Here is a 13,172-nt window from a genome sequence, read left to right on the forward strand (position 1 = left end):
CACTAGGCTAGATCTTAAGAATGGCACTTACACGCTTGTGGCCCCTCACTAGCTTATTCTCTGCACTCTTGAACCTTTGTCAGAAAGTTCTTCAAACACCCAGATCTCATGTCATGATTTCACCTTTGCATGTGTGGTTCTCTCTATACCTCTCCCATCCAAACTAAAGCCTCAATCGACCTTCGGCTCTCGGTTAAGTTACTTCCTCAGGGAAGACTTCTCTGAGCCCCACAGCTTAGGTCTTCCCACCACCAACACACGCTCCCTGTGATCTTATGGCCTTCTTGCAGACCGACCTACAACAACTCAAAGAACAAGAGTCATGTGTGTCTGGTTCTTTATTTTGTTTGCAGCAGCGAACTGGCAGAGAAGGTGTTCAATGTTTCTGACTGTTTAAAGAAATTCACCAAAATGTTAACAGTTACTGAGTCTGGGGAGAATTGTGGAGGTCTTGTTTCCTATATATTTTCTTTCTTGATATTTTATAACAAGTTTTTTTAAACAATGAAACAACTAGTGATTTCATAATCAGTAAAATTTTAAAGGTCCTTTTTTATTCTGCAATAATATATATTGGCTAAATTATTTTTCTCTTAAAATGTAAGGGTATTGTCTGTGGAATAGAGATAAAATTCAGTTAAACAAATTAGAGATATATCTATAAATAAAGTCGTCACTTTAATCTCAACCACGCACTCCAACTCTCAGCTAGGAATCCAAGAGCATGATTTACACTCAAAATCAGTTATGCAGACATTATGTTTTAGATTAAAGATACTGCATGTTTCATAGATCTCATTCCCAAATTTGTTTAGCTTTTTAGGAAAAAAGGGGATAACTTTGTAGGAAAAAGACAAAGAATGATAGAGTCCAATTAAACAATTCTCATGTAAGAAAGGATCCTTCCCAAAGGACTTCTCTCTCAGGGGGAAAAAAAAAAATCAAACCTGTATATTAAATGACGCTGGTTTTGTGTTTAAAAAAAAAAAATAGATTCATCAGTAGTATTATTCACAATGAATTTTCGAGTTCATTCTGAAAAGAACAACTAGAGATTATTCCAGCAGTTTCCAGCTCGAGCTGTATTTATTTCCTGACACTGGGGAGGTACTCCCTTAGAGTTGAGGGAGCAAGGGTCTTCAAGGAAGCAATGTGTCAGGTGGTAACTGATCCTTGTCCCCACTCCTCCTCCACTGGCAGCTAGAGTCTTACTGTTTAACAGGTGCCCACAAACTGCTCTGGAGTTAGAATACACTCAAAAGGGCAGGGCTTTTTGTCTATTTTCCTCATTGTTCACTGAGGTATCCCCGATACCCAAAACAATGCTTAGCACATGGTAGACACACACAAATGTTTAATGAACAAATTAATAAAGTGATATAAAGATCTTAAAACTGATAACAAGTAATAGAAAAATGAGCAAATAAGATGATCAGACGGTTCAAGGAGAAGGAACTTTAAATGGCTTTTAAACATGAAAACGTATTCAAGCTTGAAGATAATAAAAGTATTCCAACTTAAGGTTTATATAACATTTTCACCTACCAAACTAGCAAAAATATTAAAATTAACATACTCTGTAGGTGAGGCTTTGGCCAAACATGTATGCACATACACTGCTAATACGAATATAAATAAACAGAGTCTTTGAAGAGATTTTGGCACTATATATCAAAATTACAAATACACAGACCTTTGGCTCAGCAATTCTTTTGGGAACTTAACCCACAGACATACTTGCACACGTGAGGTGATTCATGACAAGGTTATTCATTGCATTAATTCTCAAAATAGCAAAAGCATGGAAAAATTAAGTTCCCATCAATGGGCATTTGGTTAATAAGTTGGGATACATATACATTGTGCATTACTTGCAACTATAGAAAAGAATAAGGAACTTCTCTCTCTTCGTACTTATATGAAAAGACACAATATGTAGTATTAAATGAAACATGGTGTAGGACAATGTGAATAGTATGCTTATTTTGTGTATAAAGAAAGTAAAATATTTGTTTTTGCTTATATCCACATAAACTCTGGAAAAAAGTAAGTGGATAAAAGTGGTTTCTTTGAGGAGGGATGGGTCTTAGGCACATGGAGAACAGGATACATGCAAGACTGCATTATGTACTTTTTAGATTCTTGAACCATACGAATATATTACCTAGTCAAATAATTATATTTTTATTTTATTTTTTATTTAAAAAAATTTTTAATGTTTATTTTTGAGAGAGTAAGAGAGAGGGGAGAGAGAGAGATAGAGTGCAAGCTGAGGAAGAGAAGAGAGACAGAGGAAGACACCGAATCCGAACCAGGCTCCAGGCTCCCTGCTATCAGCGCAGAGCCTGATGCAGGGCTGGAACTCATGATCCATGAGATCATGACCTGAGCTGAAGTCGGATGCTTAACAGACTGAGCCACCCAGGCGCCCCAAATAATTATATTTTTAGAACACAGGAGGCTGAACTACAAAAGAGAGGCACTGGTATGCAAACTGATATAAATAAGCTTTTAGAAAGAATGCATGAATTTCTCAAAGCAACATGTTTTTAATGAATATGCTTGTTACAAAAACATCCCCCTAATATTAAAGCTAATCCCCCAAATACCCCACCTTAAGTATTACTCTATAGGCCTACTTTGAGTTACTCACTATATGTAAAAAAAATCATATGATAGTTTTCTTAAATATGTTACAGGTCATATATCCTACTAACTTCTCAGATTGGCCCACATCCCAATTAGTTCAAATCATGCTTTTTTTGTTTATAGTAAATTGACACACAAATCTCATGACATATGAATGCTATAGTGTAAGGTGTTATAGGTACAAAGAATTCATCATATCTTAAAATGTGTGATCTTTCTTTCCCTATTAGAAAACTAAGGAAAATTTTAAAAATCCAATTTGTTTAGGGGCTCCTGGGTGGCTCAGTCTGTTAAGCGTCAGAATTCGGCTCAGGTCATGATCTCGTGGTTCGTGAGTTTGAGCCCCGCATCGGGCTTTGTGCTGACAGCTCAGAGCCTGGAACCTGCTTCAGATTCTGTGTCTCCCTCTCTCTCTGGCCCTTCCCCTCTCAAGCTCTGTCTCTCTCTCAAAAATAAATAAACATTAAAAAAATTTTTTTTAATCCAATTTGTCTAAATTAGTTGAGAATAAAAAAAGACCTCCAATATGAAAACATCCAAAACCTTCCAGCCATAAAATCTGGTCATTAAAAACTGAGACTTACCTTACTTCGGCCGGTGGAATTGGGGAATAGGGATTTGCAGAACAAGCCAGAATTCTAATGACTGCTCCAGGATGATAGGTTTCCAGAACATGAACGGCTGTAGGATACACCTGTTGTTCAAAAGTAAGTTCCACATAGTCTTGGCTTTGAAAATTAGGTGGCGTCCTCTTGAATGGCAAGGAAGCACTAGGACACTGATCCCACCATGTTCCATAAGTTCGAAATACGGCTGTCTGAGTGAAGTCACCAGAACTTGGAAATACATTTGGTACACCTGCCAAGTTCCACATGGTATAGGACATACTGTTCTCACTTCCATAATGGGAACTGAAATCCACTACTTCTTTGGCATACTGGACCACCTCTGCGTGGAGAGGGGAAGTCCGGCTGTTTGATTCTATAGTTCTATGGCTGTTCATCATTTCTCCTCTTGTGGCTGTCCTGGCTCGGCGCCGAAGGCATATATAATAAAACATAGTCAGAACGGTTAACATGGGAAAGACTGGTGACATCTAGGTGTGAATTATGAAGCTTCAAAAGGTCAGGTGTCCTCAGTAAGACGCATGAACTCTTGAAGGATGTTCTAAAAAAAAAAAATGAATGGCTTGGTAAAGTAAAATAATTTAAATAAGCAGAAAAATGCATGGATAAGGTAATAATTAGGTTTTCCCCCCAATATAATTTCCCAGAATGAAACTGAAAAAGCAAACTCACTGTAAATGTGAAATCTCTGGCATAACTTATCAAATATATTTTTTAAGAAACCTAAATATTGAAAATGTATATAATTCTATGCTATGTGGGAAGCAAAACTGATATTATAAGGCAATGGAAGGCATATATGATCCAAAAAACTATTTCATACAAAGTTCTATCTTTCAAAAAATACTAAAATCCTTGAACTTTTAGAATTAAAATTATTTAAAATATATGGTGAACCACTAAAACACTGCTGTGAATCTGAAAGAATCTTAAGGCATTTTTAATTTTACATTTTAACAAATGATTCCCTATTGTTAATTATTACTTACCTCCAAACATGCTAAGTACAGATTTCACATTATGGGAATATAGTTTTCTGGAGCTGACAGTTAATCCAGACCAACTAAATTAACTGCCTTACACATCACAGATCACCAGACAGTGTTTAATTTATAACTCTTAGCAGTATTTGTTAGGGCAGTCCATGGCTGGCTGGCATCTGGTTAGCTGCCAGATACTCTTAGAAATCACTCACCCCAGAGAGAATGGTCACAGGATACACACAGGAAATGTAAAAGTTGGCATTCATCCATGTGCCTTGAAAATTGCATGCTGATTTCAGGTTCAAATGTTGAAATGTCACATTCTTTTACCTATAAGAGTTTCAGAAGATACTTTTATTTCCAATTTAGGAAGTTAAATAACCCAAAAAGATTATAGATCATCTTTTAGACAGATAAACATAAACAGCTATTTATTTGATATAGAACTTTCTAACTGAACAGGTTACATGTTTCTGAATCTTGTGGACAATTCTGAATAATTTATTTAAAATTTCACGACAAGAGCACCTGGGTGGCTCAGTCGGTTAGGTGTCCGACTTCGGTTCAGGTCATGATCTTGTGGTTCATGGGTTTGAGCCCCAAGACAGGCTCTGTGCTGACAGTTCAGAGCCTGGAGCCTGCTTCGAATTCTTGGTTTCCCTCCCTCTAGTCTTCCCTGCTCATGCTCTGCCTCTCAAAAATAAATAAACGTTAAAAAAAATTTTAATGAAAAAACAAAATTTCATGACAGAATGTAGTAAAAATATAATGACCCCTTTCTATATAAACGCTACAAACCTATAGCTTACGGGTCAAAGTATGTGGGCAGACATATGTTATGGGGACCAAACAGTACTTTTTATCTCATTGTTTATTTTTGTTTTTTAAAAATTCTGATTATAATTGATATGCAATGTTACATTAGGCTCATATGTAAAACATAGTGATTCAGCATCTCTACACTATACTATATACACTTATACTGTGCTCACCCCAAGTGTAGCTACCATCTGTCACCATATCATGCTATAACAATATCACTGACTATATTCCCTATGCTGTGCTTTTTATTCCCATCAATTATTCATACCATAACTGCAAGCCTGTATCTCCCACTCCCCTTCACCTATTTAGCCCATCCATCAACCCCCTTCCCTCTGACAACTTACAGTGTTCTCTGTATTTATAGGTCTGATTCTGTTTATTCATTTGTGTTTTTAGGTTCCACATATAAGTGAAGTCACATGGTATTTGTCTTTCTCTGTCTCACTTATTTCAATTAGTGTAATACCATCTAGGTCCATCCGTGTTGTCACATATGACAAGATCTCATCCTTTTTTATGGCCATATAATATTCCTGTGTGTGTGCATACACACACACATCACCTTTATCTATTCACCTATCAATGGACACTTAAGTTGCTTCCATATCTTGGCTATTATAAATAATGCTGCAAAGAACATAGAGGTGAATGTATCTTTTTGTGTTAGTGTTTCTGTTTTCATTAGGTAAATAGCCAGTAGTAGAATTATTGGATCACACAGTATTTCTATTTTTTATTTTATGAGGAAACTCCATACTGTTTTCCACAGCGGCTATACCAATTAGATTCCCACCAACAGTGCATGAGGGTTCCTTTTTCTCCTATCCTCACCAACACTTGTTATTTCTTGTCTTTTTGATTTTAGCCATTCTGACAGGTGTAAGGTGATATCTCATTGTGGTTTTGATTTGCATTTCCCTCATGATTAGTGATGCTGAGCATCTTTTCATGTGTCTGTTGGCCATCTGTATGTCTTCTTTGAAAAAATGACTATTCAGGTCCTCTGCCCATTTTTTAATCAGACTGGTTTTTTGGGTTTTTTTTTTTGTTTGTTTTTTTGGTTTTTTTTTGGTACTGAGTTGCATGAGTTCTTTATATATTTCGGATATTAACCCCTTACTGGATATATGATTTGAAATATTTTCTTCCATTCAGTAGGATGCCTTTTTGTCTTGTGGACTATTTCCTTTGCTGTGCAAAAGCTTTTTATTTTGATGTAGCTCCAATGGTTTATTTTTGCTTTTCGAGACACATGTAGAAAAATGTTGCTCAAACCAATGTCAAAGAAACTACTATCTAGGTTCACTTCTAGGATTTTTATGGTTTCAGGTCTCACATTTAGGTCTTTAATCCATTTTGTGTATGCTGTTAGAAAGTGGTCCAGTTTCATTCCTTTATATGTAGATGTCCAGTTTTCCCAGCAGCATTTATTGAAGAGACTGTTTACTCCCCATTGTAGAGTCTTGTCTCTTTTGTCATAGATTAATTGATCATATAAGCATGGGCTGTCTATTCTGGGATCTCTTTTCTGTTTCCATTGATCTATATGTCTATATTTGTACCAATACCATACTCAAATAGTATTTTTTAAAAGTCTGACTAGGTTGCAACCCTTAAAAAATCAAAGGACCCCCTGTTAGAAGAGCTCTATACTCTCCAGGCAGCCATTATTCCCAGCCAACATTATTAGTTTGTAACACAGGCTTAACCTCTGTCCATGTTGAGTAGGTACCTCTGGTCTACACAAACAAGGAATTCAAATATACTCATGCCTGTGCCTAAGGTTTAGAAGTTTAACAGAAGTTTAACTTCTCCTAAGAAAATGTAACTTTTCTTTAGTAGAGTGATGGGTGAGCCTTTCAAAACTTTAACACTAAGACTAATACCTTAAATGTCCCTGCCACTCAAAAGCCTTCAATAATTTTTTTCTTACCTATAAGACATAATCTAAGTTCTTGAGTTTGACCTTCCAAGGTTCTCCTCAAGCTAGACCCACATCTATTTGTCTAACCCAGTCAACTCAGTCAACCTCTAAACACTGTATTACTCTAGGTCTGTCTGCCTCTATCATTCCTTTTCCAGCCACTTTACTATGTTTAGTCTCTGACACCACCTTGGTATCAGATATATACCTTAGCTCCACAAGCGTTTACACTAAAACTAAGTTTCTTGAAGGAGGGAATCCAGCCAAAGATCTTCATTTCTCAAAGTACGAAGAACATGGTAGGTACAAAATATTGTCATGTTGACAGCAAGGTGATGGGCAAACAAAAAACACTATAAAAGTCTAAAATAATTTAAAATTATATAACAGAATTCTTGTGCCTCTTAATCCCAGCCAGATGCAAACACACTGAAATATAACCAGTAAAACAGTAATGAAAGAACTGAGCTTAAAACAAGTGAGGAAAATCCACAGCTGTGAGAAACAAACAGCACAGAGCAGGAGCTGAAGCTAATACAACTCTCGGAACCAGTTACAGGCTTTAATGGTTATTAGGGGACCTTCTAACACCCATGCAGAAAGGTTATTTCAAGCCAGAGGTGACCTCTGGAAGATCTTCATAAAGCCAAACATTAGGAAAGATCATCCTATCTGTGAAACCAGGTATATAAAAACTTAGCTCAATGGCCAAGAAGCCTAAGAAGACAGGACACCAATTTAGGCAATGGAGAAAAGTTGCTAGAGGGAAATCAGACCCTATTAGGCATATATCATGCCTCATAAAGAGCATGGGCCTAAATTCATACTACCTTCATCCCTAAGCCAAAAAGCATGGGCCTAAATTCACGCTACCCCATCCCTAAGGCCCCCAAAAAAACCCCAAAAAAGTAGTCCTGAGCTGGTAAAACTTTAGAAGCTGATAGGGGTAGATGGGAAACCTCTCTGCGGGGATGCTTCCATGACACAGGACAGACTAAACCCTTACAAAAGATAGGGCACAGTAAAAACTCACAGACTACAAGAGAAAATGAACCACGATGAAGGACAGTCAGTAGGCAGACTCACTAAGTGGAGGAACTTGCACTCCAAGAACAAGAAATAATAGAACAATCTGAACAAGACAATTTCTGGAGAAGAGTAACAAAACATGTATTAAAATAAATAAGGTGGGTCTGCAGCACATGTTCCTAGAGTTGATGTACCAGGAATCGACAATTTGGATTCACCTCAGAAAATGTAACACCAAGTGCTAAAGTATAGGTCATGTTATCAGTGTGGGAAAAAATAATTATCTAGTATGCACTTCTTTATTCAAATATTTCACCTACCACAAGTATAAATCTGTTGCAAAGAAAAAATTTACAAATGCACAAATCTCAAATATTTAATGCCAAAATTTAAAATGATACAACTCTTTGATCATATACACTTCATTCCAAAATAGGCTCCCAGGTAAATCAACAGGGGTAATTTCCCAAAGAATTTATTTGGTCCTTCTGTCTCTTAAAAGAAAAAGAATAAAATAAACTGCAAAATGAAATTTAGGAAATAAAGAACAATTTATAAGTATCCAACTCAAGTGACAGACAACTGGAAGACTGCAAGTTTTATTCCTGGAAATCTTCATGAGCGTGACAGATAGACCACCTGCAAGGTGGACGGATGGGTCTGGCTTTATAATCTTTGGACATCACTTCTCACTCCACAGTCTGTAAACTGCTTTGAATAAGCTTCTTTCACTTTCTTTATAAAACTGCATTTATCAGAAAGTAAAATTTTCATAAAACCAAAGATACATCTGCAAAATAAGATATCATCATTCATGTGAACTTTCACAATCATTCTGGGCAAAACGATGGAGACAAATTGGGATAGCCAAATTCTATTTGACATACTAAGCCACAAACTTTCTGTTTCCCAGCTAGCTTTTACTACTACAGAATATGGGATAATATCAAAAGCAGCAAGAGTGCCATATGAGCAATATCATTTTAAAGCTGTGTTACAGTAAAATTTTACATTGAAGCAACATATGTAAAAGTGAGTTATAAACTGTAAATATATGTATTATGTATTCAAACTTCTGCAGAGTAGAAGAGAAATGTAAATGGATGCTTTATTTTTTCCAACCACGAATAACAATAATTGTTATTTTTTAAGATAAAGCTAAAAATGACAAAAGAAATTTTTGAAAGAAGGAAAAGCAGTGTATAGTACACTGAAAAAGCAAATACATTTATTCTTTTCCAGCAGTACTATTCAGAAAAATGTAATAAAGTTAAAACCTGCTTTTTGAAAATAAACAAGGCATAGAAATAAAAAAGGAAATGTGCAAACCCATTGTTAACACCCTTCATTGATTCTAAACTCCTTTCCAATCACTCAGATGACACATCAAAATGTTTGGGGCGGCTGGGGAAGAACATATGGAGAAGAAAGGCTAGCTCACTCTACTTTTCCCTGGCAAATGAAGCTGAAAAGGGGATTGGAGCCATAGTCTCAGGACTCATGTGGGCGGCAATGGCCAATGCTTAAGTCCAAATCGTCTACGTACTGTCTGGACTTTAGCCAAGGCATGGAGGCAATTTGTGATAACCAATGAATATCCCAATGGGCAATGAACCAAATGTAAAAGATACAATAACTCTATTTTATGGGGAGAATGGGATTCAAAGGCAAAATGACTTTTCCCACCTGGTTCAAATAAATAAATATTAGTCTGTTACACTAAACTGGTCCAAAAGGATGATTACAAAATATACCTTTTGAGAGGCATTTTCTTTTCTGGTTCATTCAAAATGCACCTTTAATTTCGAAAACTCTAACATATACAAATATTATTTTCCACTTAACAAGTCAGAATTAGAAATAGGGTGATTGTTATCTTGTTAGTCATTTAATCCAATTACTCGCCAACAATGGCTAGGAGGTGAGAAATTCTCCACAACACATGGAACTTTTCTACTAGCACAATCAAGGAATACAGAACGACAGCCATTTGAACTTCTATCCTGAGACTCTCATACTCCTTGGGAAACAACGTGCTTTACACGACATGATTTTATTATAATACAACTTTATTTTCAACTACATCTTTCATATTCTAAAATGCTTAACAAAGTTAAATAATACAATTGCAGAGAAAGCAGTAACAGCGGAGAAGAGAAATTAAGAGGTGTAGACAAGGGAGAACATATGTTTTCTACTGAGATTTGAAGTGAGATGGGGAGTCGATGAGGCGGAGAGAAGCAGGATGGCAGGCGCTGCAGAGAAGGCGGCTAGAGCCCCGGCACGGGGAAGAGGAGGGATGGAAAGGGCTTTTCATACAATAAACAAAAGGAGGCAATCAGAAGGAACCGCAGCCAGGACCACGCCAAGGCTAGGTTCACAGTGGGAGGCAAGAAGCTAGAGACAAGTTGAAAACTCAAGGAGGATTCTCCGCGTCCAGTGAGAAGATCCGGGAAAAGGAAAGAGGACGGGCAACAAGGCACGGCCAGACACCGAAGGCAATCCCCATCACGGTACCTCCGCAGAGCGGCCCGCGGAGACGTGCCCGAGAAGAGCTGGGGGAAAACGGGGGTCGGGGCCGCTCCGCAGCATCATACCAAAATGTAAGAGTGCATAATGTGGTAAGGTGTCAAGAAGAAAGGCCAAACGTGAAATGGTATCATTTCTGAATCCTGCTGAAACGGACCAAGAGACACGCTTTTGAGGAGAGGTGTCTTGCAATCAAGACACGGGCGCATGCAGGAACACAGCGGTCAAGAAGAGTGGATGGAATCAGATTTGAATTCAGGGCAGCAGCTGCCCCTCCGAAGCAGCCCCCTTTCCTGGCCTGCCCCCTCCAGGCTTCTCTGCCATCACATGCTCTTATATCTCCTCCTCTTGTTGGAGCACTTCTCCCCGGGGCTTCTTCCTCTTCATCCTCAAATATACAGAGGTACCACTGAACGAAGGCTGACTTTCTGATAAAATACTCCAGAATGCTCCACCTACCTGGGCACCAGTCTTCTCCCCTTCCCTTCCACTTCTACACACTCACCACTCTTGCCGTAGAACATCCGCCTGGCCCTCACCACACCTGGGCTTGCACACCTCAGCGTCTTCAAGTCTTCCACTGAGGCTGGGCTGCTCTGGAATGCCCCTGTTCTTCCCCCACTTGGCACCCCCTTATTCATCTGTTAGGGTCCGTCAGCTCACTCACTGTTTCTCTGCTCTTACATTTTCTGGGTCATTTCTTACATGGTGAGACATTTTTTCTGCCCTCCCAGACAATGAATTCCTCAAGTTCTGAGATGTCACTGAATGGTAACTACACTGTTAGGGCCTAGCACATGCCAATATATGCTCAAGAAGCACTTGTTCTGTTTTTTGAAGACCGGCAGAGGAGATGGCTGGACAGAATTAAAATAAACACAGAAATGAAGCCAGAGACTCTTCAAGGTAAGAACCTTACGTAGATGGAAAAATGAAGCAAAAGGAGCTCCATACCTTGATACAGAGCAAAAGAGGGGAAAAAATGGATAATAAAAACCGAAACACAATAGGTAAGAATCAAATGTAGGACCTTCTTTGAAGCCATCCAATAAGGAATAGTATACATATTGAAATTTTACTTTTCAAAGAGAATGTAAAAAAGTAGTAACCTCTGTTAGTACAAAAGCAGCCCCAGAACCCATAAAAGAGACTTGACCTTGGCTACAAAGAAACTGATTGAAATTAAAGAAAGATTCATGAAAGAGATGATTGGAAAGGTAAAAGGAAACTATTTTCTCAAATACAATGAAGTTTTTTTTTTTTTTTTAGCACTCCAAATCTATGTTAAAGACCGGAGGATGATTAAGAACTGGAAAAATTATGAATGAAAAGTAAATTCTTAGAAAAAGTGATAACCTAGGAGCAAGAGGGCACAGACAAGCTGAGAAAGGCAGTAATAAAAAAGAGCAAGGGTAAAAAGACAAGTTGATACAGTTCTGGTATTAGATGAGCTACAAAGGAGCACAGACGGAGGCAAAGCAGCCCTCTGTCTTCACCATAATTATTTACATTACAATGTACTATATTAAAATAATGTAACACTGTCAGTAAGGAGACTACCGGAGACGGAATATTACTACTTGATGTGCCTCTCTCTTCCTCTAAGTAAATCTTCCTCCAGTTAAAACACTTTTACTCTGATTAGTTTTTATCCAACAAGGCCCCAATATAGAATAAATGTGTAGAGTTCTTTTTTTTTTTAATGTTTTTTTTTTTCAACGTTTATTTATTTTTTTTTTGGGACAGAGAGAGACAGAGCATGAACGGGGGAGGGGCAGAGAGAGAGGGAGACACAGAATCGGAAATAGGCTCCAGGCTCTGAGCCATCACCCCAGAGCCCAACGCGGGGCTCGAACTCACGGACCGCGAGATCGTGACCTGGCTGAAGTCGGATTAACCGACTGCGCCACCCAGGCGCCCCGTAAATGTGTAGAGTTCTTAACTGAACCAAGCGTAGGAACTGGGAAAATAGAGCCTCCTATCCAGCTTCAAAGATTCTTGAAAATCTAGAGCAAAAGAAGGCAGGGGAACCACTGAGAAAGAAAAATCTAAAGGTGGAGGAAAAATCCTGAAAACCAAAGACAAACAGTACTTCTTTCTCTTCTGGGAATCAAAGTAGCACTCAAAACTACAAAAAGTAGCATTTCAAAACTTCTGCTGAGGTGATGAATGATCGGTGAGGACTAAGCAGGAAGTACAGAGGAAGTCAAATTACAAATAAACTCGTCAGAAAACACGGATTAAAATTTGGAATCAATTAAAAAAAAAAATTGATCAAAAAAAAATTAAAAAAAAAAAAAAGGGGCGCCTGGGTGGCGCAGTCGGTTAAGCGTCCGACTTCAGCCAGGTCACGATCTCGCGCTCCGTGAGTTCGAGCCCCGCGTGGGGCTCTGGGCTGATGGCTCGGAGCCTGGAGCCTGTTTCCGATTCTGTGTCTCCCTCTCTCTCTGCCCCTCCCCCGTTCATGCTCTGTCTCTCTCTGTCCCAAAAATAAATAAACGTTGAAAAAAAAATTAAAAAAAAAAAAAGAAATTGATCATGGTTAGTTTTGCAGAATGTTTTCTCTTTCTTTCCTATACTTTAACAACCAAATCTCAATTTATGAAA

The 13,172-nt window shown here is 38.1% G+C and overlaps 1 protein-coding gene across 2 annotated transcripts in view; it reads right to left on the bottom strand.

Moving 5' to 3' along the window:
• Positions 1 to 13,172, bottom strand: part of FBXL4 (F-box and leucine rich repeat protein 4) — an 83,026-nt gene that overhangs the window by 61,039 nt on the left and 8,815 nt on the right. For both annotated transcript variants that reach the window (XM_040474225.1, XM_040474226.1), the window contains 2 exons: positions 4,471 to 4,588; positions 3,234 to 3,816 (listed from right to left, as the gene is read on the bottom strand). In XM_040474225.1, coding sequence (XP_040330159.1) covers positions 3,234 to 3,745 — 512 coding nt within the window. In that variant the 5' untranslated portion in view covers positions 3,746 to 3,816; positions 4,471 to 4,588. The remainder of the gene's footprint in view (positions 1 to 3,233; positions 3,817 to 4,470; positions 4,589 to 13,172) is intronic.

This window comes from Herpailurus yagouaroundi, unplaced genomic scaffold (genome assembly GCF_014898765.1).
Source record: "Herpailurus yagouaroundi ecotype Mexico unplaced genomic scaffold, PumYag 139, whole genome shotgun sequence".
NCBI classification, from domain to species: Eukaryota; Metazoa; Chordata; class Mammalia; order Carnivora; family Felidae; genus Herpailurus; species Herpailurus yagouaroundi.